Raw genomic sequence first — 25,267 nt, 5'->3', positions numbered from 1 at the left:
TTATTGCGTTAATACACATCTAAATTTAAAACCTTGAAATCATGTTAAAAACTAAACCTGCTTAACGATGATGTCACTGGTAGGCGGGTTCCTGCAGTGTCCACAGCCCTCCGCTGAGACACAGACCAAGTAGGAAAGAAATTGTACCATTTTATTATGAGCAATAGAGAGGACCAATTATATGAAGATAGGTTGAAAATGGGTGAAGTCGTCCTTTAAGTCTCAGTGAGGAACTGACAACGATTTAAAAAGCAGAGGGCTGGCAGCATGGGTGGCCTTGTCATCTCCAGTTTTTTAATCTAGACATCACAACACCCAGGAGGTTCCTTCTCCTGGCTGGTGTGTCTAATAAGGGGATTAAAGATCTTAAGATTGCTAAAATCCAGACCCAAGTGGAGTCTTGTAAAATGATCACTTTTGAGGCTTGGTGGCGAGGCACACAAATCTAATTAAAAACACCACCAGTGTTGCCATGTCCACCTATTTTTATAAGCAACTTTGGGCTTGTTTTTCTGTAAAGTTGCTTGTAAATATTGGGAGTTGAGGGTTGCGTTTTTTGGGGCTTGTTTCTGCAGTGTAGTAGTAGTTGCTTATTTGGGCTTGCTTCCTAATGTTGTTTAAACCAGTGGTTCTCAAACATTTTCATGTCAAGGACCCCTAAAATGTATATGTATATGTATTTGTCCATGTATCCCTATCTGAAAACATGTTGTGCCAGGGGCCCCTGTACCAGATTTGTGTTAAAATGTTTAAAAAATATTTAAACATTTTCACTTTTCCCCCCAAGATTCTTTTGAAAATAGCAGATCTCCCTAGGGTAGGTACCCTCACAAAAACATGCAGTAATCCTGGTCTCTATACTTCCTCCCCCTGGTCAGCCGGGGCGCCTGATGGAGGGGAAAGGGCACTGGTTGGAATAACGTGTTCCTTTCACGCGCTACGTCCTACCGGGGAAACTCCCCCCTGTCGGGTGATAAGAAGGCTTGTTAGCTCTCACGCATTGAAAGAGGCATGAGCTCGGCTCTGGGCTCTCCCTAGGCTGGAAGAGGGAGTGTAGCGCCCAGGATTACTTAGACAATTGGCACTGGGTGAAAAAAATGGGGTTGCAAAATCGTGGGATAAAAAAATTCAAAAAAAAAATAGGAGATCTACAAGCTCTGCTATTTTTAAAAAGCCGATGCGTATAGGTTTAAAGTGGTCATGTGGCCAATATAATCTGGCAACACTGGACACCACAGATGCAGCAGCAGGCAGAAGCTGGAATAGGAGCAATCTCACAGGGTGTGAGGCTTGCTCCTGTCGAGAACCTGGCAGCACAAAACAGCAGAGTCTGACAGAGAATTATTCACCTCTCTAGCAGTGTCTGCACTTGTAATTACTGCAAAGTCTGGGCTTGTACTGGACAAGCCCCAGGTGTGAGTGTGTACAGATTTACTGTTGTCGCTGTCGGGCAGAAACCGGCCCAATATTTCATATTTCTCTGTTACATATATATAATAGTTTTGACACTTCTTCCTATGAGTGTCGTGCGAAAAATAGCAAAAATAGCTGATCTATGATGCGATGCATTGTGAGCTTGTAGATCGTCTATTGTATCTGTTTGATAATGTTTTAATCTTTGCATATCTAGGCCTATAATGACATGCCCAAAATAAGGAGGTCAGGTTGAAAGCACAGGTCAAGTGTGTCTGTGGGTGTTATGAATATTGAACCGATGAGATTGTGACTAAATAATGAACTACATTGGATCCATAGGAACAGGTTATTTTGTTCCCATTTCCTGAAAAGTAACAGATTCTGGACATACAAGATTTCCATCCGACAGCAACAGTATGTTTCCTTCCCAGGTTGTTTTGTTGTTGTTGTTAAAACACGTGTTAAATAGCTCTATATTGTGCTAGTAATCATTGCTATAGCGTGTTTGTTCAGTAACAGGAGTCTCCATGTCTCTCCAGCTCTTTATTAAACAGAAAATGCATTTTCAGGTCAGGATACCAATTTAATCCAACCAGGATAAAGACAGACAGGATACAGATTAAACAAGTGAAATTTGAAGTGATGACACAAAGTTTTGTTTTAACCCAAATATCAACTTTTGACTAAATAACATTGGATTGAGAAGTAACAGATTCTGGACATACAAGATTTCCATCCAACAGTGACAATATGCTTTCTTTCCAGACTTGTAATGTTAATAAGAGTAGATCTGATCAAATAAAATGTACACATACCAACACTTAGTGTCTGGCTTTGAGATCTGCTATGCGTATTTCTCCCTGATCAGTGGAGAAGTCTGCCTCTCCATTCAAAGCACTTTCACTACTGTATTTCTGGTAGTTCTGTTGGTGGCATGACACCCAGAGAATAAATTAAAGATCATAATCTCTACAATGAATAATTATAAGTGACTCCAGCTTTAGGCCTTAAGGTCAGTTACCCAGAGCTATTCATTTCACAGTGTTTAAATGGATCGCTTCAGAATTGGAGTGGGACAACTGAATTAACATCTCTCCTTTTCTCGCATCAAATTATGTACTCTACGTCGTGCATATAGACAACATGTAAATCTAGTGCTCTTTGCTGAGAAGGGTTTATGGAAATTTATATTTTCCGGCAGACTTTCAATTAAATTGCTGCGTTAATACCCTCTATGGAATGAATGAATGAAATGTAATTGTTGAGAGTAGAATCATTTTTAACCTTGGGGTTGGTGTCCCTATTCTGGGGGGAACAATCAGCGAAAAATTGCCGATCTACAAGCTCACAACGCACTGTGTCGTGAGCTTGTAGATTTTGTGTTGAGGGAAAGACTAGTGGGCCTAGTATAGAGCCCTGGGGGACTCCGGTTCAGCTAAGCATATACTGTAGGGGCTTCCCATTTAGGCTAGTGGATAAGACGTTTTGCTTTTTAGTCTACAGTACCTTGCCTCGCAGGAGAGCAAGGTTCGAATCCTGAGCGTCACATATACCGTATACTGTATGTATTTATACAGTATATTGTTGTTGTCAACACGTTTCAAGCTTGTAGATCTGCTACTTTTGAATTTCCACCTGTATTTGGCTGCGGACCCACCCCATAAACAAATATTTTGTGCCAGGGACCTTCAGAAGCAAAGATTTGAGTTTAAAAATGTTTATTTAATTTGAGTAAAAAATACAGTATATATTCAAAGATTTGCACAAATGTTCCCAATCTTAAAAAAATATCTACAATAGGCCACATGAGCACTTTAACCCTATCGGTGGCTATTTGAAAATAGCTGATGTACAAGCTCACAACGCGCCGCACGTTGTGAGCTTGCAGATCTGCTATTTTCGGAAAATCTTGAAAAGAAAAAGTCAAATGTTTGGAATATATTTGATTTTTTTTCCCCAGATGTGGTCGTCCATGACATGCAAATATTTGAGACTGGTTTAGACAATAAAAAAAAGATTGGAAGCAAGACCAAATAAATAAATAAAAATAAACCAAATTTAAAAACAAGTCCAAAAAAATCGCAACCCGCAAAAACCAAAATTTACAAGCAACTTTTCTGTAAAACAAACCAGCTTATAATAAGCAGACATGGCAACACTGTCCATGAGGAATGACATGAACAGTGATTCTCAACCTGTGGGTCGGGACCCCCAGGGGGGTCCCCACATTATTTGTATCTTTTTTTTGGGGGGGGGGTCCCCAGATGACAGTGAAGTAACAATTTAATGACTTTTAAGACCTTTTTAATACCTCAAAAGACCATTACTGCATCAAAAGTAACCAACAAACTACTAGACTATGCAAAATTGTCAAATAATATAAGTTCAGTCAGACAACTCTTTTTAGAGATTTTAGAATATATTTTTATTGAGCATAATTGAGCATAGATATATGAAGCATAGGTTGGCGTCAGGGCTCTGTATCTATTCATTCCCTGTAAGCATGACCATTTTAATTAATGTTACATGACAAATAGAATTACAGAGAATGAATTAAGACCCCCAAGGGGAATCTATAGAAACAGAGCTTACAGGATGCCGGGGAGGCGGTGGGATTGCAAACTTGATGGTCAGCAGCAGACAGCGAGGCAAGGCAACAGACAGCAGAGGAGACGGCAGAGAGGCAGCAACACCAGCACAGCCAGGAGAGAAGCCAGAATGACAGGTAGGCAGAGAAGATTAAATAGCCGCCCAGATCAGGAGAAGAGAGCATGTGACTGGTCACCTGATCAGGGGCCTATTTCACGAAAGCAGAATTAGGGGTTAAGCCTGGATTTAACAGCTATCGTGGCTTACTTTATCCAGGATTAGCCATGAATTGGTTTCATGAAAGCTGAATTATCTTGCCAGATTAGCTTAGCCAGTTCACCCTGGATAAGTTTATCCATGACTCGGTTTCACGAAAGAAAATTGAAGCAATCCTACCTTAGTTACCATGGAAATGTAGCTGTGAAGTTAGCCTGGTCCGGACCAGGCTAACTGCCAGGTTTAACTAATCCTATTGCCTTTACTGTTCATTAAAGGTATCATGACATTCATTTTCACTTTTTTTATTTTCAATGTTTTATTTGGGGTTTTATGACCTCAATTACACCCAAAAAACCTGAACTTAAAACATTCAGTGGATTTTCTGTGGTCTGGGGTTTTCTGAATAATTAGGCTGAAAAGTAATCTGAGCTTGGCCCTTCGACAGTGAGGTCACTGTCGAATAATCCCGCCCACTCTCCTCCTCGCCCCTCCCCTCCCCTATCCTTTCCTTTGGGGGGGGCGGAGCAGAGGCGATGATTGACAGGCAAAATCCCTCACCAGCGACACCCGCAGGCAAAGATTTATTTTTTCATTGCAGTTGAAAAGGCTTTAGAAATGTGAGAGAAAAACACCTGCCATTGATCACTGGAATGGAATTTTCACTTAAAACTTTTTGTACACTTTTGAAGGACCAGGACAAAGACTTTGAATGTGGTGTAAAAGTGAATGTCATTAAACCTTTAAGCAGTCAATGTGATCACAAACCAATGAGTTTTTCCACACTTATTCAATTCTTATGTGAAAATTGAAGATCTACAAGCCTGAAAAAAGATTGTCTTATGGCGGCCGGGGGTCCACGGGGGTCCACATGGCGGCCGGGGGTCCACGGGGGTCCACGGGGGTCCCCGTCAACACGGAGACCCCCGGCCCCCCGTGGACCCCCGTGGACCCCCGGACCCCTGTGTACCCCCAGACCCCCCGTGTACCCCCGGACCCCCGTTGACCCCCGTGGACCGGGGACCCCCGGCCGCCAAAAGGCAAGCTTTTCACTTGTAGATCTTCAATTTTAGAAATTAGAAATGAGAAAATTATTCTAAGTGTTTATAATTATAATTCCAATATTCACTTAAACTCCTCATGTTTAAGCCTAACTGAATTATATATTTATGGACTTGTATATCAATTAATTGTATATTTTTGGACGACTTGTGCATTTCATTTGTCGGCAATACTTTGCCACGCTTTCTCCCTGGATATATATTTATTGCGGCCGTGTTTCCTTTCTTACTCATTATACATTTTACTTCCTTGTATGATTCCATGAGCTGCTGCAGTGCTGCTGTTCAGCCACAGAGAAGAACGCCGCTCTGGTTTTGGGCTCCATGATTGGTCAAGTTATTTATTTATTTTGGTCAAGGATTCTGCTATCGACTTTCATGGTCTTTTACAGGAATACGTGAAGCCTGGCTTTACCATCCTGGCTCGACACAGTCTGGTTTGACAAAGTCTAGCTCGACAAAGTAGCTCCTTCTCAGCCTGGCTTGGCGTTCGTGGAACGGAATAAACCAGGCTGTACGGAGCAGACTTTGTCAAAACTGGATTTGGCTTAAATCCAGGCTTATTCTGCTTTCGTGAAATAGGCCCCAGGTTGGCATGCTGCCTTGAGTTGCCTGTCTGAACTAGCTCCGCAGGCTTCGCATCATCTGGGAGGGAATATGTGCAATCTTGAAAATGATGCCTTTCCAGAAGTTTGATTTTCTAATATGATATGATATGTTATTTAGCATACCCAATAGTAACAGAATCCATTGAAAATCTCTTCTAGCAATTATTTGGGGCTTCAACCATATACTGAAATATCTAATATTGGAATCATTGCAAACAGACCACTAGGGGGCGATCCCAACTTGCTTGCGATAGTTTTTGAAAACCTTATGCCCATACCTAACACCATGCCATAAATCAAAAACTTGTCACCAAGTGCACGATCTTGATGATTTTGGCCGAATTCCTAAAGCTCATTCAGTGCCCAGCTTATTTATGGAATTTTGGCTCTGAGTGCCAAAATTCATTGTTGTTGTTTTTTGACGTTTTAGACGTCCAGTGGCACTCAGGGCTTATATCAACGGACGTTTTAGACGTCCAGTGGCACTGAATGAGTTGTTAATTTCCAGCTATTTGGCCTGGCAGAGATAATGAAAACAACAAGTGACAAAATATGTATATTTATAATGCTTTATTGAAAATATAGGCTTTATACATCATATTTTATGACATTTTATAATGCTTTATTGAATATAGCCCTAATGCGTCATATTTTATGACGTTTTAGGGTGAATTCTTGGATTGAAGAAACTATTCAGCATCTTTTCCCTGTGAAAAGATGAATACATTAGACAAATATATTCAACACAAATCTTTAGTTTAATCTCAGTTAATGATAACCAACACAATTGGCCTTGTTCATATTGCATTACATATTTACCTTGGAGTCACGTGTTTTAGCTCTCATCTTGTTGACCTGGGATTCAGCAATGTCAGCACGCTCTTCAGCCTCCTCCAGCTCATTCTGAACCTTTCTGCACTTGGACAGGTGAGTGTTGGCTTGTTCCTCCTACAATATGATAGAGATGGTTCAAAGTCTCAATATTTGAAAAGAGCATCTTGCGATAACAGTTTAAAGAAGACAATATCAGGAAAATTGTAAAGTGTGGTTGCAGCTAATGCAGTGTTGCATGTTCATGAGTGTCTTGGGTCCAGCCCTGGCATGGTGTCATCATTCAGCATGATCAGCCAAGACAAAAAGAAAAGAAAAACAGACATGCCGGTTTACTTCCAGTATCTGCGTAAAGTAGGTGGCCGCCTTTTTAGGAGACCGAGTCTATTATTTCCAATGGAAGAGAAAACGTGAACACGATTCTTTAGCCCCATGGTTACTGAACTAAATATTGGACCCAATCGTCACAAGCCACACAATCTTCCCAAGATTTTCATCCTAAAATGGCTTTTTTCAGAGAGACAAATCAGGAGACAATCAACCTTTCTCCTTCCCAGCAACACACTCTCGCGGGATTTAGCACCAGTAAACATAGGATGTTCACGAGAGCTGCCATCAGCAGCACTTACAGTGGGAGACCATTTGTAGGATTTGTGTACCATTTCACCTCTACTGATTCCAATTGGGACGGTCTATCTTTCTAAATCAATCAACCATCTTTGTGATCATGGCGGCACAGCTTGCTCGGCATCCAGGCAGACATTTCTCAATGGCAGCTGGGTAATGTAGTTTTATCATGATGCCTGAAACACACTGCATGCGTGTGCATCGCATGGCGTTGTGGACTCATGGAAGCTCAGCATCCATACGTTAACAGGCCATAGCATCCATCCACACATAACCCGCATGTGCAGCGTGGCACTATGGTGTGGCTGCCGTGCCACGCCAATCTTTGAGATTTGTGTGGAGACTATTTCTATTGTGCTGCTCACAGAAAGCACCTAAATAGACAGTGAAGAACACGCTGTTGATGGTCATATTCACATCATACCAGCATTATACATAACTGACTCCTATGATTCCATAGTGTGAACTTGAACCCTAGCATCCCTTATCTGGGTATGTTATAATATGCAACCCTTCTGTGAAAACAGACTAATATTCTGCGTAAATGAAGCAGATCTACAAACTTACAATGCGTCATGATGAGCTTGTAGATGTTTTCAGCTGAGATATTTGGTTTAGAGGGAAAAAAGGAGTGAACCTATAGAGCCCTGGGACCCCAGTAGTAGTACTAGTAGTAGTAATATTCTGGTCATCATTGATTATGGCATCTATATTGCAACCACACTAATTAAGAAAACATGATTCATATGATTCCTTAGTGTGGTTGCACACACACGGAAATTATAAAAAACATCATATTTTTCTTACCGCTTCCTCAGCCTGTCTCTTGTAGCCCTTGACCTTCATCTGCAGTTTGTCTACCAGATCCTGAAGCCTGGCAAGATTTTTCTTGTCCTCTTCAGTCTGAAGTAACAGTTAATTTATGCATTAGTTGTATGTTCATGCAATCTATTGATTTTGTCACTGAAGTGAACATGGTATTACAGTACCTGGTATGTCAGCTCCTTCACTCTCCTCTCGTATTTGCGGACACCTTTAACAGCATCCGCTCCACGTCTCACTTCAGCTTCAGTCTCTCCCTCCAGTTCACGCACCTTCAGAATTGAATTATGCACTATGAAATTATTTCTTCTTATTTCATTGTCTATGACTATAACACCTTCAGAATTGAATTATGCACAATGAAGTTATTTCTTCTTATTTCATTGTCTATGACTATAACACCGTCAGAATTGAATTATGCAATATGAAGTTAATTCTTCTTATTTCATTGTCTATGACTATAACCTGTGTTGGTATTAAACCACATCTTACCCTAGACTCCAGTTTCTGGAGCTGCTTCTTGCCTCCTTTCATTGCCAGGTTCTCAGCCTCATCGAGGCGGTGCTGCAGGTCCTTGACTGTGACCTCCAGGTTCTTCTTCATCCTCTCCAGGTGAGAACTGGTGTCCTGCTCCTTCTTCAGCTCCTCGGCCATCATAGCCGCCTGGAATGTCATTGTTGCATTGTATTGTATGTTAATATGAAGCATGACATGAGGATATGTAACAGATGAGAGTAGGACATCCCAACTTACATCAGTGATGGCTATAAGGATATCTAATAGATGAGGGTAGGACAGGACATCCTAACTTACATCAGTGATGGCTATAAGAATATCTAATAGATGAGGGTAGGACAGGACATCCTAACTTACATCAGTGATGGCCTTCTTGGCCTTCTCCTCAGCATTCCTTGCTTCTTGAACACTATCATCCACTTCACCTTGGACCTGGGTCAGGTCAGCCTCCAGTTTCTTCTTGGTGTTCAAAAGGCTTGTGTTCTAAAATAAACAATGTTGAACAATGTAAGTATGCATGCCTTGTATGTTAAACATTTGGTGTTGAGAGTTTTTCATTGACTTGACCTGGGAGTGCAACAGTCCAGCACGTTCACTAGTATCCACTAGTTCTTGTTCAGCCACTTTGCGGCCTCTCTCTGTCTGTTCCAGAGCCGATCTCAGCTCCTCAATCTCTGCCATCATGAGGCCGTTCCTACGCTCCACCATGGCAGCTTGTTCCTTCACATCCTCTTGACCTCTGACAGCATCATCCAGGTGCAGTTGGGCATCCTAAGATAGATCAAATTTGAAGTGGTGAAGAGAAACAACAGACTGTGACTCATTGTTCAGAGCAGTTTCACTGTTTGGATATGTGTCTAACTATCTACGTTTGCACCTTAAGCATTGCCTGGACATTCCTCAGCTGCTTCTGGGACTCAGCAGCCTGGCGGTTGGCATGACTCAGCTGAACCTCCATCTCGTTCAGGTCTCCCTCCATCTTCTTCTTGATCCTCAGGGCATCGTTTCTGCTCCTGACCTCAGAGTCCAGAGTGCTCTGCATGGAGTCAATCACCCTCTGGCTGTTCCTCTTGATCTGCTCCATCTCTTCATCCTTCTCTGCCAGCTTCCTGTCCACCTCACCCTTGATCTGGTTGAGCTCCAGCTGGACACGAAGAATCTTGGACTCCTCGTGCTCCAGAGTACCCTAATATGTAACACAGGATCAAAAGGTAGAATGGACCTACGAATGTAATATGTATAACTCCGCACTTTTTGACAATTGCCTTCTTCATCTACAACCTAAAAGTCTTACCTCAGCTTCCTCTAGGGCTGTCTGGATCTCTAACTTCTCTGTCTCCACCTGTTTCTTGGTCTTCTCCAGCTCATGGATATTCTTTCCAGTCTCACCAATCTGTTCAGTTAGTTCTGAGATCTCCTCTGCATTGATTGAAAACCATCAATCAGAAATTAGAAATGCATTTGAATAAACTGGGTGTAGCCTCTAAATATATTGATTGATCCCACTTCTGACACCAATTGTAACATTTCGTTTCTAAACAAAGTACTCAATTGACAATTGAGAGAAATGTGTAGAATATTGACTTTAAAAACGTTTAATGGTATATTTATATTTACTTTGAATATTAAACACACATGAACCCAACTTTGAGATAAACTGATTAAAATGAGGACCCATTTTGACCCGTTAACAAACACCAGCCTTGGCTCAAAACAAGTTGGCAAAAAACATTGAAGCGAAACTGATATTGAAAGAAGTATGTAGAGAAAGTCTTACGTTGCAGGTTCTTGTTTTCACGCTTCATGGTCTCCAGTTGGTCCAGAGACTCCTCGTAGGAATTCTTCATCTTAAACACCTCAGTGCTGAGAGAACGAGACTCTTTCTGAGCTCCCTCCAGCTCTGCCTGCCCCTCTTCGTATTTCTGCTTCCATTCTGCTAGGACCTGCACACCATTTGTAATGACATGTGTCATTTACACCCACTTTATGGAGGCTAAAATCAATCCGTTTTAAAATAATCTACTGTATGTCAAAGCACCTTATCGAAGTTCCTCTGTTTCTTGTCAAGGTTGGCAGCCAAACCATTGGCCCTCTCCACATCAATCATGAGGTCTTCCACTTCACCCTGGAGTCTATGTTTGGTTTTATCCAGAGAGCTGCACTTGGAATTCACAGCCTCAATTTGCTCCTCAGCTTCCTGAAGACGCTGGGCTAGCTTCTTCCTGTTGGTCAGTTTAGAATGAAATCAAATCATTGTGAATAACATTTAGTATAAAGAGTGGTACCTGATAGTGTAAAAGACTGATCACTTACTTTGTATAGAGAGTGGTACCTGATAGTGTAAAGCATTGATCACTGTATAGAGAGTGGTACCTGATTGTGTGAAACACTAATCACTTACTTAGCTTCCTCCAGCTCCTCAGTGCGTTGGACAGCATCAGTCTCATACTTGCTCCTCCATTGAGCCACCTCAGTGTTGGCCTTGGACATTCCACGCTGCAGTTCAGCCTTGGCCTCCTGTTCCTCCTCAAACTGCTCCCTCAGAAGGTCACAGTCATGGCGAGCTGATTGCACACCATGGGCAAGGGCATTCTTTGCCTGACAAAAGAAAATTGCCAAAATAATGTCAACTGAATATAATAACACAAAAATATAATACAAGGCCTCTTTGTAAAAGAAAATGCTCCTCACCTTGACCTCCTCTTCAACGTGTCTCTTCAACTCCTCAATCTGCTGGGTGAAGGCCTGCTTGCCTCTGGTGAGCTGTGAGACAAGAGCGTCTTTCTCCTCAACTTGACGAGTAAACTCACCTAGTTAGAAATTGAAATATCCGTTTGAAAAGGTTGTATCATCTTTGTTGGATATATATTCGTAAAAGGCCTGGGAAACTGTTAATCATCATCTCTAAATATGGAATTTGGTGATATTGACAAACCATGTCAAATAGACTTTACAAAGAACATTTACCATTTTCCATCAATAGTCTTGCTCTCTGAGCTCCAATATCATTTAACTGGCGAACATTCTCATCACACTTGGACTTGAGTTCACTGAGTTGGTCCTCAAGGGTGCGGCACATCTTCTCAAGATTTCCCTGTTAATTAACATTACACATATTCAATTAATGACTGTGTGACCTACATGTATTAGCTTTTTTTCTTTTCAGTTCATTGAACAAGTATTATCTGAAGAATTATCCACAGACATTCCATTCTTACCTTTGCCTTAGCGACAGCCTCCATGTTGCTGGACAGGTCATCGATCTCCATCTTGTATTCGCTCTTCTCCTTCTCCAGTTTCTGCTTGACACGCTGGAGGTTGTCGATCTGTTCACCCAGCTCCGCAACACTGTCAGCCTGTTTCTTACGGAGGCCAGAGGCGGTGGCCTCGTGCTGCAGGGTGGCCTCTTCGAGGTCACGACGCAGCTTCTGGAACTCAGCCTCGCGCTTCTTGTTCATCTCGATCTGAGCGGCGGTGGCTCCACCAGCCTCCTCCAGCCTCTCACTGATCTCCTCAAGTTCCCTGGAGAGATCAGCTCTCTGCTTCTCAACCTTGGCACGAGCGGCACGTTCAGCCTCGATCTCTTCCTCCAGTTCTTCAATACGAGCCTTTTCAAATTAATGATATTAGAATAACATGTGAAAATCATGATTTACTCATAATTATTATAAAAAGATTGAACCACTTGAATGAACCCTTGCATCCCTAGTTTGGGCATGTCATAATAGGCAAACATTTACAAGCTCACTACGTGTTGTGATGCGACACGTCGTGAGCTTGTGGATCAGCAGTGAAGAAGAGATTTGGTGTAAAGGGGAAAAAAGGAGGGGGCCAAGTATAGACCCATGGGGGACCCTGGTCAACTAGGGTTTAGGCGGCTTTAGATTTGAAAGAAGTGTTAAATACCTGGAGCTCTTTGATCTTCTTCTGCAGCTGAGACCCCAAAGATTGTTCATCCTCAATCTTACTCAGAAGCTGGCTTGTTTCAAACTCCTTCCTGTGAAATACAGTACATCATATTGTCATTCTGCAGGTGTTTTTTCTCCATGACATTTCATTATTATTATTATAAATTAATTAGTAATTCTTAACTTGAATTATTATTATGATTATTAGTATGTGTTCCACATTACTTCTTTATCTTCTCGTCTGACTGCTGCTTGTCGTTCTCCAGGTCCATGACGGATTCCTGGGCCAGTTTCAGATCTCCCTCAAGCTTTCTCTTGGCTCTCTCCAGGTCCATGCGGAGCTTCTTCTCTTGCTCCAGAGAACCCTCCAACTGCACAATAATAAAAACAACAATGAATAATTCAGTAACAACAATAAACATAATGTGTTCAAAACATCTTGATTCACTTGATGAACTCACATCATCAACTTGCTGTTCCAGCTTGGTCTTGGCCTTGGTCAGAGTGTTGACTTTGTCTTCCTCTGCCTGCAGGTCATCCAGGGTCTGCTGATGGGCCTCTTGGAGGGCCTTCTTTTCCTTGGTCAGCTTAGCAAGACCTTCATCCTGAGAGGCCATCTCCTCGGTCAGGTTCTTCACCTGAATAAGCACAACAGAACTCATATTATAGATTGATAAGACAACTAATAGAGTGTATAACCATGAACCTTGTTCATAGTGTATAGAGTGTATGATCATAGAGTGTATGATCATAGAGTGTATGATCATAGAGTGTATGATCATAGAGTGTATAATCATAGAGTGTATGATCATAGAGTGTATGATCATAGAGTGTATGATCACAGAGTGTATGATCATAGAGTGTATAACCATGAACCTTGTTCATAGAGTATAGAGTGTATGATCATAGAGTGTATAATCATAGAGTGTATAATCATAGAGTGTATGATCATAGAGTGTATGATCATAGAGTGTATGATCATAGAGTGTATAATCATAGAGTGTATGATCATAGAGTGTATAATCATAGAGTGTATGATCATAGAGTGTATAATCATAGAGTGTATGATCATAGAGTGTATGATCACAGAGTGTATGATCATAGAGTGTATAACCATGAACCTTGTTCATAGAGTATAGAGTGTATGATCATAGAGTGTATAATCATAGAGTGTATAATCATAGAGTGTATGATCATAGAGTGTATGATCATAGAGTGTATGATGATCATAGAGTGTATAATCATGAACCTTGTTTTCAGTGGCGTGTTTCTCCTTCTCCACTTTGGCCAAGGTCAGCTCCAGGTCATCAATGTCCTTCTTGAGCTCAGAACATTCATCCTCCAGCTTCCGCTTCTTGGCGGTCAGCTCAGCGTTGATCTCCTCCTCGTCCTCCAGTCTCTCAGTTGTCTCTTTGAGTTTTGCCTCCAACTGGATCTTACTTTTAATAAGACCCTCACATCTCTCCTCAGCATCGTTCAGACTATCTTCTCCCTTGAGGTCAAAAATAAATAAAATAAGGAAACATGTCAGTGTAGTGACCCCGGACAAGACCAGGCCTCAACATATCTCTGCCAATCGAGCTTAGCTCCATTAAAATCTGGCGGCAGGATGTGGAGCGGGAGGTCCTCACGTGAGGGACATGTGGGACGTAGTGCGTTGTGAGGGGCGTGATGCGTGAAGTCTGAAGCGTGAGGACGCTCTCCAAAAAAAAATGAGGGGGTAGATGTAGTGATCCCGGAACAAGAATAGAGCTTAGCTCTATTCTTGTTCTGCGTCTGGTTGCCGAGTTGGGGAGCGCGGTTCGATCCCAGCTCGGTGCACAAACTCACTACATCAGCATTTGTTCAGGATGAACATATGAGTTAAGATAAGAGAAAAGATTCAAGCTAAGATTACAATACGATTTGAACTACAAAACGTCCTTGCAGAAATGGACTTACTGATGCGGCTGCCATTGCCAGGTTAGTCTTCTCCACTACCAGAGACACCATCTTCTCCTCCAGTTCTTTTTTCTTGGCCAGAGCAGTAGCCAGGTCAGTTTTCATTTTGTCATAGTTCTCCTTCATATTGGCCAGCTCCTTCTCAGTCTCAGCACTCTGCAGAAGAGGCTTGATCTTGAAGAACATCAACATCCATGGCCAGTGTTTCACGTTGCAGAATGCGCGCACGTTGAACTGGATACAGAGAATGGCATCTCTGTTGGGAAAACAGTTCCGGTAATTTAAAAAGTGTACCGTAAGAAATTGTAACTAAATACTACATTAAATTATGTTGTCAAAGTATACCTTCTTTCCACCATCTTAACAAACTCTATCCTCATGAGGAAACCTCTGCAGCGAGCCTGAATCATGCCGACCAGAATAGCCAGCTTCTCATCTCGCATCTCCTCCAGCGTACCCAGCAGACCAGCTTTGAAGAACACCTGCATAGGATATTACAAACTATATTATGTAAATAATCGACTGCAAAACCAACTTTTGGTCCTCTCTCAATAACGTTAAACAAAGTTCGCAGTGTGTTTACCTTGGTGTGTCCAAACTTGTACTCATCATGAGGTATATCAATGGACCCAAGCAGCTTCTCAGAAGCTTTCTTATTGTCCATGAACTGGCCATCGGGACATGCGCTGGCATTCAGTACTTTGTACCTGTTTTGCAAAAGTTCATGGTCATTTTGCATGCCTACCGTTAATAGTTATGGAAATAAAACCTGTACTAAAGGAATTATACCTCTGCTTGAAGTCAGGATAGGGGATTCTGCTGGGGTAGCCCTTCCTACAAATCCTGATGCCCTCCAGCACACCATTACACCTCAGCTGATGTATGACCAGGAAGTTCTCCATCAGGCCTGTAAAGATGTTGCTTCATTATTATTATTCTCATTCTCATTCTCATTACTATTATTATTATTGTCTACGCCAGGCCGAAAGGCATGGCGAGAGAGTATGTTTTACCCCCTGTCCGTCCGTGTGTGTGTCCGTCCGTCCATCTGTCTGTGAACAGCTAATCTCAGGCACCGTTGGCCCGGTCGCTGCGAAACTGTGCACACACACTCCCTGGATGCCAATTCAGAACCTCTGCCCCAAATTTTTCACATGGGCCTGTTATAGCGCCACCAGGAGGCCACAATAACCTACCTAACCTGGCGGAGACCTGTGCTCCGAGGAGCACTTTTTCTAGTTATCATTATTATTAGGACAAAATAAGGACACACTGGCCTAAGTTGCATTAAATGACCACCTCACAATCATTATTTGAATTAGTATTTCCTGTGTTTACCTGGAGTCTTGGACTCGTTGGTATTCATATATATATATATATATATATATATATATATATATATATATATATATATATATATATATATATATATACACATACATACATACATAATACATATAATTATATGTATAATAATAATACATATAATGATATATACTATCTGTTTTTACCTGGAGTCTTGGATTTGTTAGGAATCATATGTGTATGTATACACATATATATATATATATATATATATATATATATATATATATATATATATATATATATATATATACATATACATATATATATATATATACACACATAATTATATGTATAATAATAATTCGGTGTTTACCTGGAGTCTTGGACTCGTTAGGAATCAGGCAACGCACAAAGTGAGGATGAGTGCTCCTCAGGTTGGTCATCAGCTTCCCCAGGTTCTCCTGTTGAGACATAATAAAGAGCCAAGTAGGTTCATTATCAGTAAAAAATTATACAATATTGTCCTTTTCCTTCACTACAATTATTTGAAAACTTTAGTTACTAGTAACTTTGCAGATTTAGAATATTATTTAAAACATCTAGGCAAAACATACAACAAGCACTATTTTATTCTATAGCTATTCAAGAATAGCTGATCTATAAGCTCACAACATTGTTTATTAATATTTACAACATGAAAATATATTGTGCCTATTTGATGCATGACTAAATAATGTTGATAATGAATAAATATTCTTACCCTGAAAGCAGCTGACACAGTCATCATGGAACCACCCTTCTTCTTCTTGCCTCCTGCCGACGCTCCTTTGGTAGAATCATGAGCAGACAGTTTATTTTGACTTTAACAAATTATTCTTCATTTGTTAAGTCAACAGATATATTGTAGGCTCTATTAGCTCAATGGTAATCTCTCAAGAACAGATTCTGCTCTGCGTTTGAATCTGTCGGTAGCCGCGTTGACAACCCGTGCGCATTGGTTACAAGTGGGCGTGCTATCAGATCAGGAAGCAGGCCACGCTTTACCCAATCAAATGTAGTCGGCGGGATTTACGTGTGTGCCGTTTCCCACTAGAAACAAGCCGAAACTCATTTAACAATAGCGTCCTCGAAGCCGACAAAACCACGGAAAGTTAGTAACTTTTAACTTGCTCTTTCATCAAACAAGTGGGCTTATAACCAAAACGATCCATGTTCTTTGGGAGAAGTGGTGTTAGTGTTCCGTGGAGAAATATTGTTAGTGGGAATGAAAACATAGTCGCACCACCGGAAGTGAAGCGCTGAAGGCAGACCAAAACCCCGGTTTCCTTGCGCACGGGTGCTCCGTTGAGCTTGTCCCAGAGCCAAGTGAATAAGTAAAAAACAGCAGAGGGCGCTGTTTTTCCTTTTTATTTGGCGATGGGTTCCCAGATTGGCTCAATGGTAAAAGATCCAGCACTTGCACAGGAAACCGGGTTCAAATCCGGGGTAGAAGAGGAAAGTTACATAGTGCAGCTTTAATATCACAAGTTGAGGATTTTACTGTCAAATAATAATGTCATTATTTTATGAACTTGGTAATTGATTTGATTAGATATATTGATTTCCCTTCATTTTTAGGGGGAGGATAGAACAAAGTCAGCAGTTTAACTGTTATACCATTCAGGCTCAGGAGGAGGATATAACACATTATATTATATTATTATATTAATAAACATACCTTCAGGCTCAGGAGGAGGATAGAACACATTATATTATATTATTGTATTAATAACATACCTTCAGGCTCAGGAGGAGGATAGAACACATTATATTATATTATTATATTAATAAACATACCTTCAGGCTCAGGAGGAGGATAGAACACATTATATTATATTATTATATTAATAAACATACATTCAGGCTCAGGAGGAGGATAGAACACATTATATGATATTGTTATATTAATAAACATACCTTCAGGCTCAGGAGGAGGATAGAACACATTATATTATATTATTATATTAATAAACATACTTTCAGGCTCAGGAGGAGGATAGAACACATTATATGATATTGTTATATTAATAAACATACCTTCAGGCTCAGGAGGAGGATAGAACACATTATATTATATTATTATATTAATAAACATACCTTCAGGCTCAGGAGGAGGATAGAACACATTATATTATATTAATAAACATACCTTCAGGCTCAGGAGGAGGATAGAACACATTATATTATATTATTATATTAATAAACATACCTTCAGGCTCAGGAGGAGGATAGAACACATTATATTATATTATATTATTATATTAATCATTTTTTGGGGGAGGATAGAACAAAGTCAGCAGTTTAACTGTTATACCATTCAGGCTCAGGAGGAGGATATAACACATTATATTATATTATTATATTAATAAACATACCTTCAGGCTCAGGAGGAGGATAGAACACAGACAGCAGCTTCACTGAAGACTTCTGGTACAGTTGCACCACAGAGTCGTTGAGGGGATCCTTGTTTTTCTCTAGCCAGCCTGCGATGCTGTAGTCCACCGTACCGGCGTAGTGAATAAGGGCGAAGTGGGGCTGCATATGCTCAGGCTTGCCTTTGACAGGCTTGGGCTTCTCAAAGGCTTTACACTTTCCAAGATGCTGATCATAGAGCTTGGCCTTGAAGGTGGTGTCTGAGGCCTTTGGGAACATGCACTCCTCTTCAAGGATGGAGAAGATGCCCAAGGGCTTTGTGAAGGAGACAAAAGACAAATCACCAAAAGCAAAAACATAATGCATTAACATAAACAATATTAAAGACGTGGTGAAATAAAAAATACGGGTTTCGCACTTTTAGAGCATACCCACGGTCATAATGAGGACATATCTATCATTAGATGCCAGAATTTTGCGGGGAAAAAATATATTTGTTGTATTCTTATGTCAAAAGTCCATGAAAATCCAATTTTAATTGCTTCCTGAAAACGCGAACGTACTGCAGAATGACATAGATGGGCCCTTATGAATATATATGAATATTGATTGAATTCACCTGCTTGAGTCCCATATCTCACGTTCTTCCACTCGCTTCTGATTTCAATTAGGGAAACACTCTTGTACTGCTATGTTCTTTATCCAACTCAAGATGATGGCCATTACTTATTTTAAACTTAAACAGTACATTAAAATATGTATCTGAAAACTTTTGAGGTGAGAATTAAGCAATGCACTACATAAACGTGACTCAGTCAGAATCAGTCAGCAGCGCTCTCTCTGTCTGCCAAATGCACAATGAGACAACAAACAGCTACGCTGCTGTGAGACGAGACCTCCTCTCTCCCATTGCTCGAGACGCCAGTAAACTTCTGACTTTTGCAAGATTTTCCATCAGACGCCCACTTAGGAGACCATTTGTAGGATTTGTGTACCATTTTCCTCTAGTGGCTCCAATTGGGATGATTTATCTTCATAAATTAGCCATCTTTGACTAAGCTTAGCAGAAAAGTTAGCAATAAAGCCATTTCATGACGTGTTTAACATCACAAAATAATAGTATACCTTCTCAATGAGCTCAATGCAGACAGTCAAGTCCATATACCTACCTTCTCAATGAGCTCAATGCAGACTGTATATTACCTTCTCAATGAGCTCAATGCAGACAGTATATTACCTTCTCAATGAGCTCAATGCAGACAGTATATTACCTTCTCAATGAGCTCAATGCAGACAGTATATTACCTTCTCAATGAGCTCAATGCAGACAGTATATTACCTTCTCAATGAGCTCAATGCAGACGGCCAGGTCCATGCCGAAGTCAATGGTATCCCAGGGAATGCCCTCTTTCTTGTACTCTTCTTGTTCCAGTACAAACATGGTGTGATTGAAAAACTGTTGCAGTTTCTCATTGGTGAAGTTGATGCACAGCTGCTCCAGGGTGTTGAACTGTAGGTGGAAATATCATTACTTTTATCTTTTAACCCATTAAGACCTGAGGCCGATTCTACAAATGTCTTCTAAATCCTAACAAGTGTTCTGAAAAAAACCTATGTTGCTACAGTATATATATCACTGTTGTCGGGCAGAAACCTCTTATCTCCAGATTTGAACTTTTAGTTTTTTCGTAAATTAATGCCGTCATTGCACAAAAACGCCTTACTTACACAAAGGAGACTCTTTGTGTCTCTTACCGGAGAGACCGCCGGTTATCAAATGATTGGCTTAGGAATGCGATAAAAACAAAAACATCTCCATGAATTCAATGCTTCATGGGTTGTGTTATTGGGTGAACTACTCCTTTAAAGTAATTGTGACAAAAAGTCATTAGTCTACAACTTAAAAAACAAGTCCATGCTTACATCAAAGATTTCAAAACCAGCGATGTCCAGCACACCAATGTAGTAGCTTCTCGGGTTCTTGGTGTCCAGCATCTCGTTGATCCTGATGACCATCCACAAGAACATCTTCTCATAGATGGACTTAGCCAAGGCACCCACTGAGTTCATTACCTGAGGAAACAGGAAAGTTATTAGTAGGGGTGTGAATTATATTACATTTCTTCCAAAGAAGTATACATCCATGCATTTTCCACCCCCATTTAGTGTGGGTATAGCACTGTGGTATAGCACGGACTGATTAACTTGAAAGGCTGAAAGACTGTCACCCACTCTGTTGAAATGAGACATTATGTGAATTGTTAAGTGATTTGTTTTGAATACAATGACTTTTTGTATTACTTTAAAATGTTGAATGTTAAAATGTGTGTGTATTTAATTGTTTATAGTTTTACCGAACCACCTAAGATGGCTCCTTTCCAAGTGAAGGAGCAGTGGTTCTACTCAGTGTGGTCTCTCATTATTTATTTGGCAGTGTATCATACTGTACATATAATATACTAGAGGTTCGGGCTGTGTGTGTGTGTGTGTGTGTGTGTGTGTGTGTGTGTGTGTGTGTGTGTGTGTGTGTGTGTGTGTGTGTGAGGTAACGGCTGTCGTCTTATTTGTGTCCACGCATGCGCTCTGTAACTGGAAAAATGTGACGCATATCGCGTAGGAGAACTAATAAATATTGCGCAATAATGTAGTTTCATACAAATACAAAGTGTACGGTAAATGAAATGAAATGTGGTTTATTGGATTTCCCATGGCATGCATTATCATTTGTGCATAGTGTGGAAGCAATTGCACTGCTGGTGTGCTAGAAGAAGACACACGGATAAACAACGTTTGTGACGTCCACCCACCCACTACACAAGTTTAATATAGGATGGCTACACAATATGTCCGACTGCAATTAAGTCTGTACACAACTCAAAAATATATTACAGTTCTAATGGTATGTTTTGTCAAGAATATAAGGTGCGAATGAATTCAGAACAATAACATACATTACAGTTCTAATGGTATGTCACGTAGAGAATATAAGGTGCGTATGAATTCAGAACAATAAAATAAAGTAACTTTCTCACCTGTCCCACAGTTTGTCCCTTAGTGACATACTCGTTTCCAACCTTCACTCTGGGGTAGCAGTAAGCCTTCAGCATCTCTCCCGAGTTCAGACCCATCAGGTAGCCAATCTTGTCAGCCACTAAAATAAGTAATAACAATTTAGAATGTATTAAAATACAATACTTATGATAAACTATTGATTGTCTTCATTCCTTGGCTGAAGATAATGCTCACCCTCTTCGCCATCAGGCTCAGCCTGTTCCTCACGCTGTTTCTGTTTGAACTTCAAGACCCCATGATGCATCACTGCACCGGTGAACTTGTAGATGTACTGCTTCTGCTCATTGTCGAAGCCCAGGATGTCAATAGCGTCCTGTCAATCAAAAGATGGAGAATAAAACATTAACAAACATCACTTTGAAGGACGTCAATAGCATCCTGTGTTCAAAAGATTTACATTAACACATTACTTTAACAAACATCCATCCATCCATACATCCATCTTCAACCGATTATTCGGAATCGGGTCGCGGGGGCAACAGTTCCAGCAGAGAGCTCCAGACTTCCCTTTACCGAGCAACATTAGCAACTTCTTCCTGGGGGATCCTGAGGTGCTCCAAGGCCAGTGTGGAGATGTAATCTGGTCCTTGGTCTGCCAGGGGGTCTCCTCCCAGTGGGACGTGAAGTGAAGACCGCCCTAGTGAGACGCTCGGGAGGCATCCGTACTAGATGCCCGAACCACCTAAGCTGGCTCCTTTCCAAGTGAAGGAGCAGAGGTTCTACTGTACTCCGAGTCTCTCGCGGATGACCGAACTTCTCACTCTATCTCGAAGTGAGAGAGAGATGGCCACCCGTCTGAGAAAACTCATTTTGGCTGCTTGTATCAGCAATCTTATTCTTTCGGTCATGACCCACACTTCATGACCATAACAAACATCACTTTTGAAAATACAAGCATTGCACTTGCAGAGCAACTGACTGTACACTGAATATTAAAAACCTATTATAAAAATATGTTTACTGACATCAGTGGCGTCCAGCTCCTCTTTGTCATTAATGCTGGCCACAGCGATCTGACCCATGCTGCACAATGGGAAGTCATAGGGATTGGTGGTGATTAGACACATGTCTGAAAAGGGATTAAAAAGAAAAAGGGTGAAAATTAGTTTTGATTAATTAATTGATGTAATCACTACATCATTAGTCCATTTTCAATTTACCAATAATGTAAGCTTTGTGACCGGTCATCATCTGATAGAAGATATGATATCCTCTCTCAGCAGCGAGCTGGTAGGTCACTCTGGACTTCTCCAGCAGATCTATAATATATATATTATATATTATTATTAGTATCATTGTTATTGTTATCGTTATTATTATTATTAATGTACAAAGTCAAAATGTATTCCTCTAAAAATGAAGGCACATATAATTTAATTATCATATGTGAATTTCATACTTACATGTCTCAATATCAGCACTGGCCAGTTTACCGCTATTGTTGAACCAGATTCGGATGAATTTACCCTGTTTCATAAAGCACAATTTGTAACAAATCCCTCTGCATTATGAAATGATTGCAGGATTTCTCATTACATAATTATTTTACACTTACAAAGCGAGAGGAGTTGTCGTTCCTCACAGTCTTGGCATTACCATAGGCCTCCAGCAAGGGATTGGCTGCAATAATCTGATCCTCCAGTGACCCCTAGATCACCAAATGTAGAATTTGGTCAGAATTCTTTTAAATTGAATTGCTATTTTGCATATACATTCTTTATGTTCAAAATGTGTAATTTGTCCAAGTTTAAAACCTATACAAATACCTTGATTTTGCCAGCACCGATATTTGGTGCTTCCTTCTTGTCTCCAGTACCAGATGCTGCTGTTGCAAAGTACTGGATGACACGCTTGGTGTTCACAGTCTTTCCAGCACCGGATTCTCCACTGGTTATAAATGCATACATTCAGAGAAACGCAGTTAGTGAATTTGATTACATTGTTCTTTTCTTATGCTTAGTTGATGAGAAACTTACGTGATCAAGACAGACTGATTCTCTCTATCTGTAAAATGTAAAATGTACTTTTAGTCATGTATACAGCACAAAACCATTATAGCTGTATATTTGTTTACATTGTCTTGACCAGTACGTACCCATCATCATGAACTGATAGGCGTTGTCAGAGACAGAGAAGATGTGGGGTGGAGCCTCCACACGCTTCTTGCCTCTGTAGGCATTTACAACCTGCTGGTCGTACACTGGGAGCCACTTGTAGGGGTTCACAGTTGCACAGAACAAGCCAGAGTAGGTCTGAAGGGGACAAGAGAGAGAACATTATAACATACAACATAGCAGCGAGCACTACACATAATCTGGGACAACGGATCACTAGGGCTGGGGGCAATGTTGGAAAGCAAGTACTCAACTGTACTTCAGTACAATTCAGTACTTCAGTACAATTGTGAGGTATTTTTACTTTACCACCAAAGTATTTCCAATTTTCAATACTTTTACTTACTCCACTACATCGCAGAGGCAACTATTGTCCTTTTACTCCACTACAATTATTTTAAAACTTTTAGCTACTAGTTACTTTGTACATTTTGATATGGGAAACAGAGTATTTCTTCATTGCAGTATTGATCATTTTACTTAAGTAAAAAATGTGAGGACTTCTTCCATCACTGGCTGGGGGATTACAGCCACCAGTTCCAAGTGGCATGAGGGAACAGCCAAGCATTATTACATCTTGTTTTCAGGATGTTACTACTCTGTACTTTTTTTTATTTTATCTTCGCTATTGACAGCTCAGAGCAGAATGCTGTACTGTTCTCAGAGTCAGCAGGTATAACATCTTACATAGATCATCCACGCTGAATAACGCTCTTTGAGGTTATACAGGACAGTGGCTTCAGAGAGGTGGGTCATCATGGCCATGTCCTCAATCTTGTCATACTTGGGAGGGTTCATGGGGGTCACATCGTCCTCTTTCACAGTTCTTTCCTAGACAATAAAAACAAGAAAACACAAAACCTCAGAATGTGTTGTGATTACAGTTGTACTGTGCCACGATTTGATTTTAGATACACCTCTACCTACGTACCTCCTTGGTGTCGTTTATTTCCACGGTGACTTTGTTACCGTCCCTACTTATAACTTTACACTTGAGATACAGCTCCTTAACATCGGCCACATATGCTGCAGTTTTGGCATCAAAGGGCGCAGTTTGAGCCTCGAGTCTCTCCCTCTCTGGCTTACGGAGGAATGCGGCGGCCCCGCCATATTGCTCCATCTCCGCGTCGGTACTCATGGTGGCGGCTTTCTGTAGACAGAAATAAAGATGGCGTTGATGCCTTTGCTGACTTGAGATCTGAACAGAGAACGGTAGGACTTTTAAGGACTATATAGTCTTGTAGGTTAGTTTAATAGAAAAAGGACAAACACTCACTTTTCCCCTCTACAGCTGGAACCTTCAAGTGCAAACCCTAAGTGTGTGTGTGTGTGTGTGTGTGTGTGTGTGTGTGTGTGTGTGTGTGTGTGTGTGTGTGTGTTCACCATTTTGAAGAGGAAGAAGAAGAAGGTTTTATTTGTCAGTACTCAACGTGCAATTTTGCGCGCTACAGCGTACTGTGCTTAAACAACAATGACAATAGTAATAGTGAATTAAATCAATATATTAAAAAAACAAGATAATATAAGAATACAAATACAATTTAAATTTTGATTTAATTAAGTATGAAAAGTCTTCAGCATAGCACAATAAGGGCAGGGAGAATAAAGGGAAAAATATATAAATGCGCAATGAGGCACGAGGCATATAAATGTACAATGAGACATAATATGTAGCTTTAGAACAACATGTGTATGCTATAACAGATACACTGATACTAAGGCAGCAAAAGTAACAGTAACTAATATTTATACTAAAATGGCTAGTAGTCACAATAGAAGCCACATACCTTGTATCTATATATTGTATACATAGTATATGTGTCACG

At 40.6% G+C, this 25,267-nt stretch overlaps 1 protein-coding gene across 1 annotated transcript; it reads right to left on the bottom strand.

The window, feature by feature from the left end:
* Positions 1-1,274: 1,274 nt before the first annotated feature.
* Positions 1,275-24,746, bottom strand: LOC308082352 (myosin heavy chain, fast skeletal muscle-like; the record flags this gene model as incomplete). Its single annotated transcript, XM_080424073.1, has 40 exons — positions 24,718-24,746; positions 24,373-24,591; positions 24,129-24,272; positions 23,423-23,579; positions 23,304-23,331; positions 23,094-23,214; positions 22,883-22,975; positions 22,731-22,794; positions 22,488-22,586; positions 22,293-22,396; positions 21,502-21,640; positions 21,288-21,406; positions 20,179-20,328; positions 19,595-19,765; positions 18,258-18,570; positions 16,604-16,656; positions 16,217-16,304; positions 15,325-15,442; positions 15,119-15,242; positions 14,881-15,017; positions 14,536-14,791; positions 13,844-14,086; positions 13,056-13,232; positions 12,820-12,965; positions 12,593-12,683; positions 11,905-12,294; positions 11,654-11,780; positions 11,378-11,496; positions 11,088-11,284; positions 10,725-10,908; positions 10,464-10,629; positions 9,981-10,105; positions 9,564-9,872; positions 9,254-9,457; positions 9,044-9,169; positions 8,663-8,833; positions 8,338-8,442; positions 8,156-8,251; positions 6,710-6,838; positions 1,275-1,307 (listed from the first exon to the last, which is right to left on the bottom strand). The coding sequence occupies exons 2-40, from the start codon at positions 24,577-24,579 to the stop codon at positions 1,275-1,277; spliced, it is 5,823 nt and encodes a 1,940-aa protein (XP_080280199.1). The 5' UTR covers positions 24,580-24,591; positions 24,718-24,746.
* Between the last annotated feature and the right edge of the window lie 521 nt (positions 24,747-25,267).

The sequence above is a fragment of the Gymnoscopelus braueri genome (assembly GCF_963280865.1).
Source record: "Gymnoscopelus braueri genome assembly, chromosome: 1".
NCBI classification, from domain to species: Eukaryota; Metazoa; Chordata; class Actinopteri; order Myctophiformes; family Myctophidae; genus Gymnoscopelus; species Gymnoscopelus braueri.
This window is presented reverse-complemented; position numbering and strand designations above follow the sequence as displayed.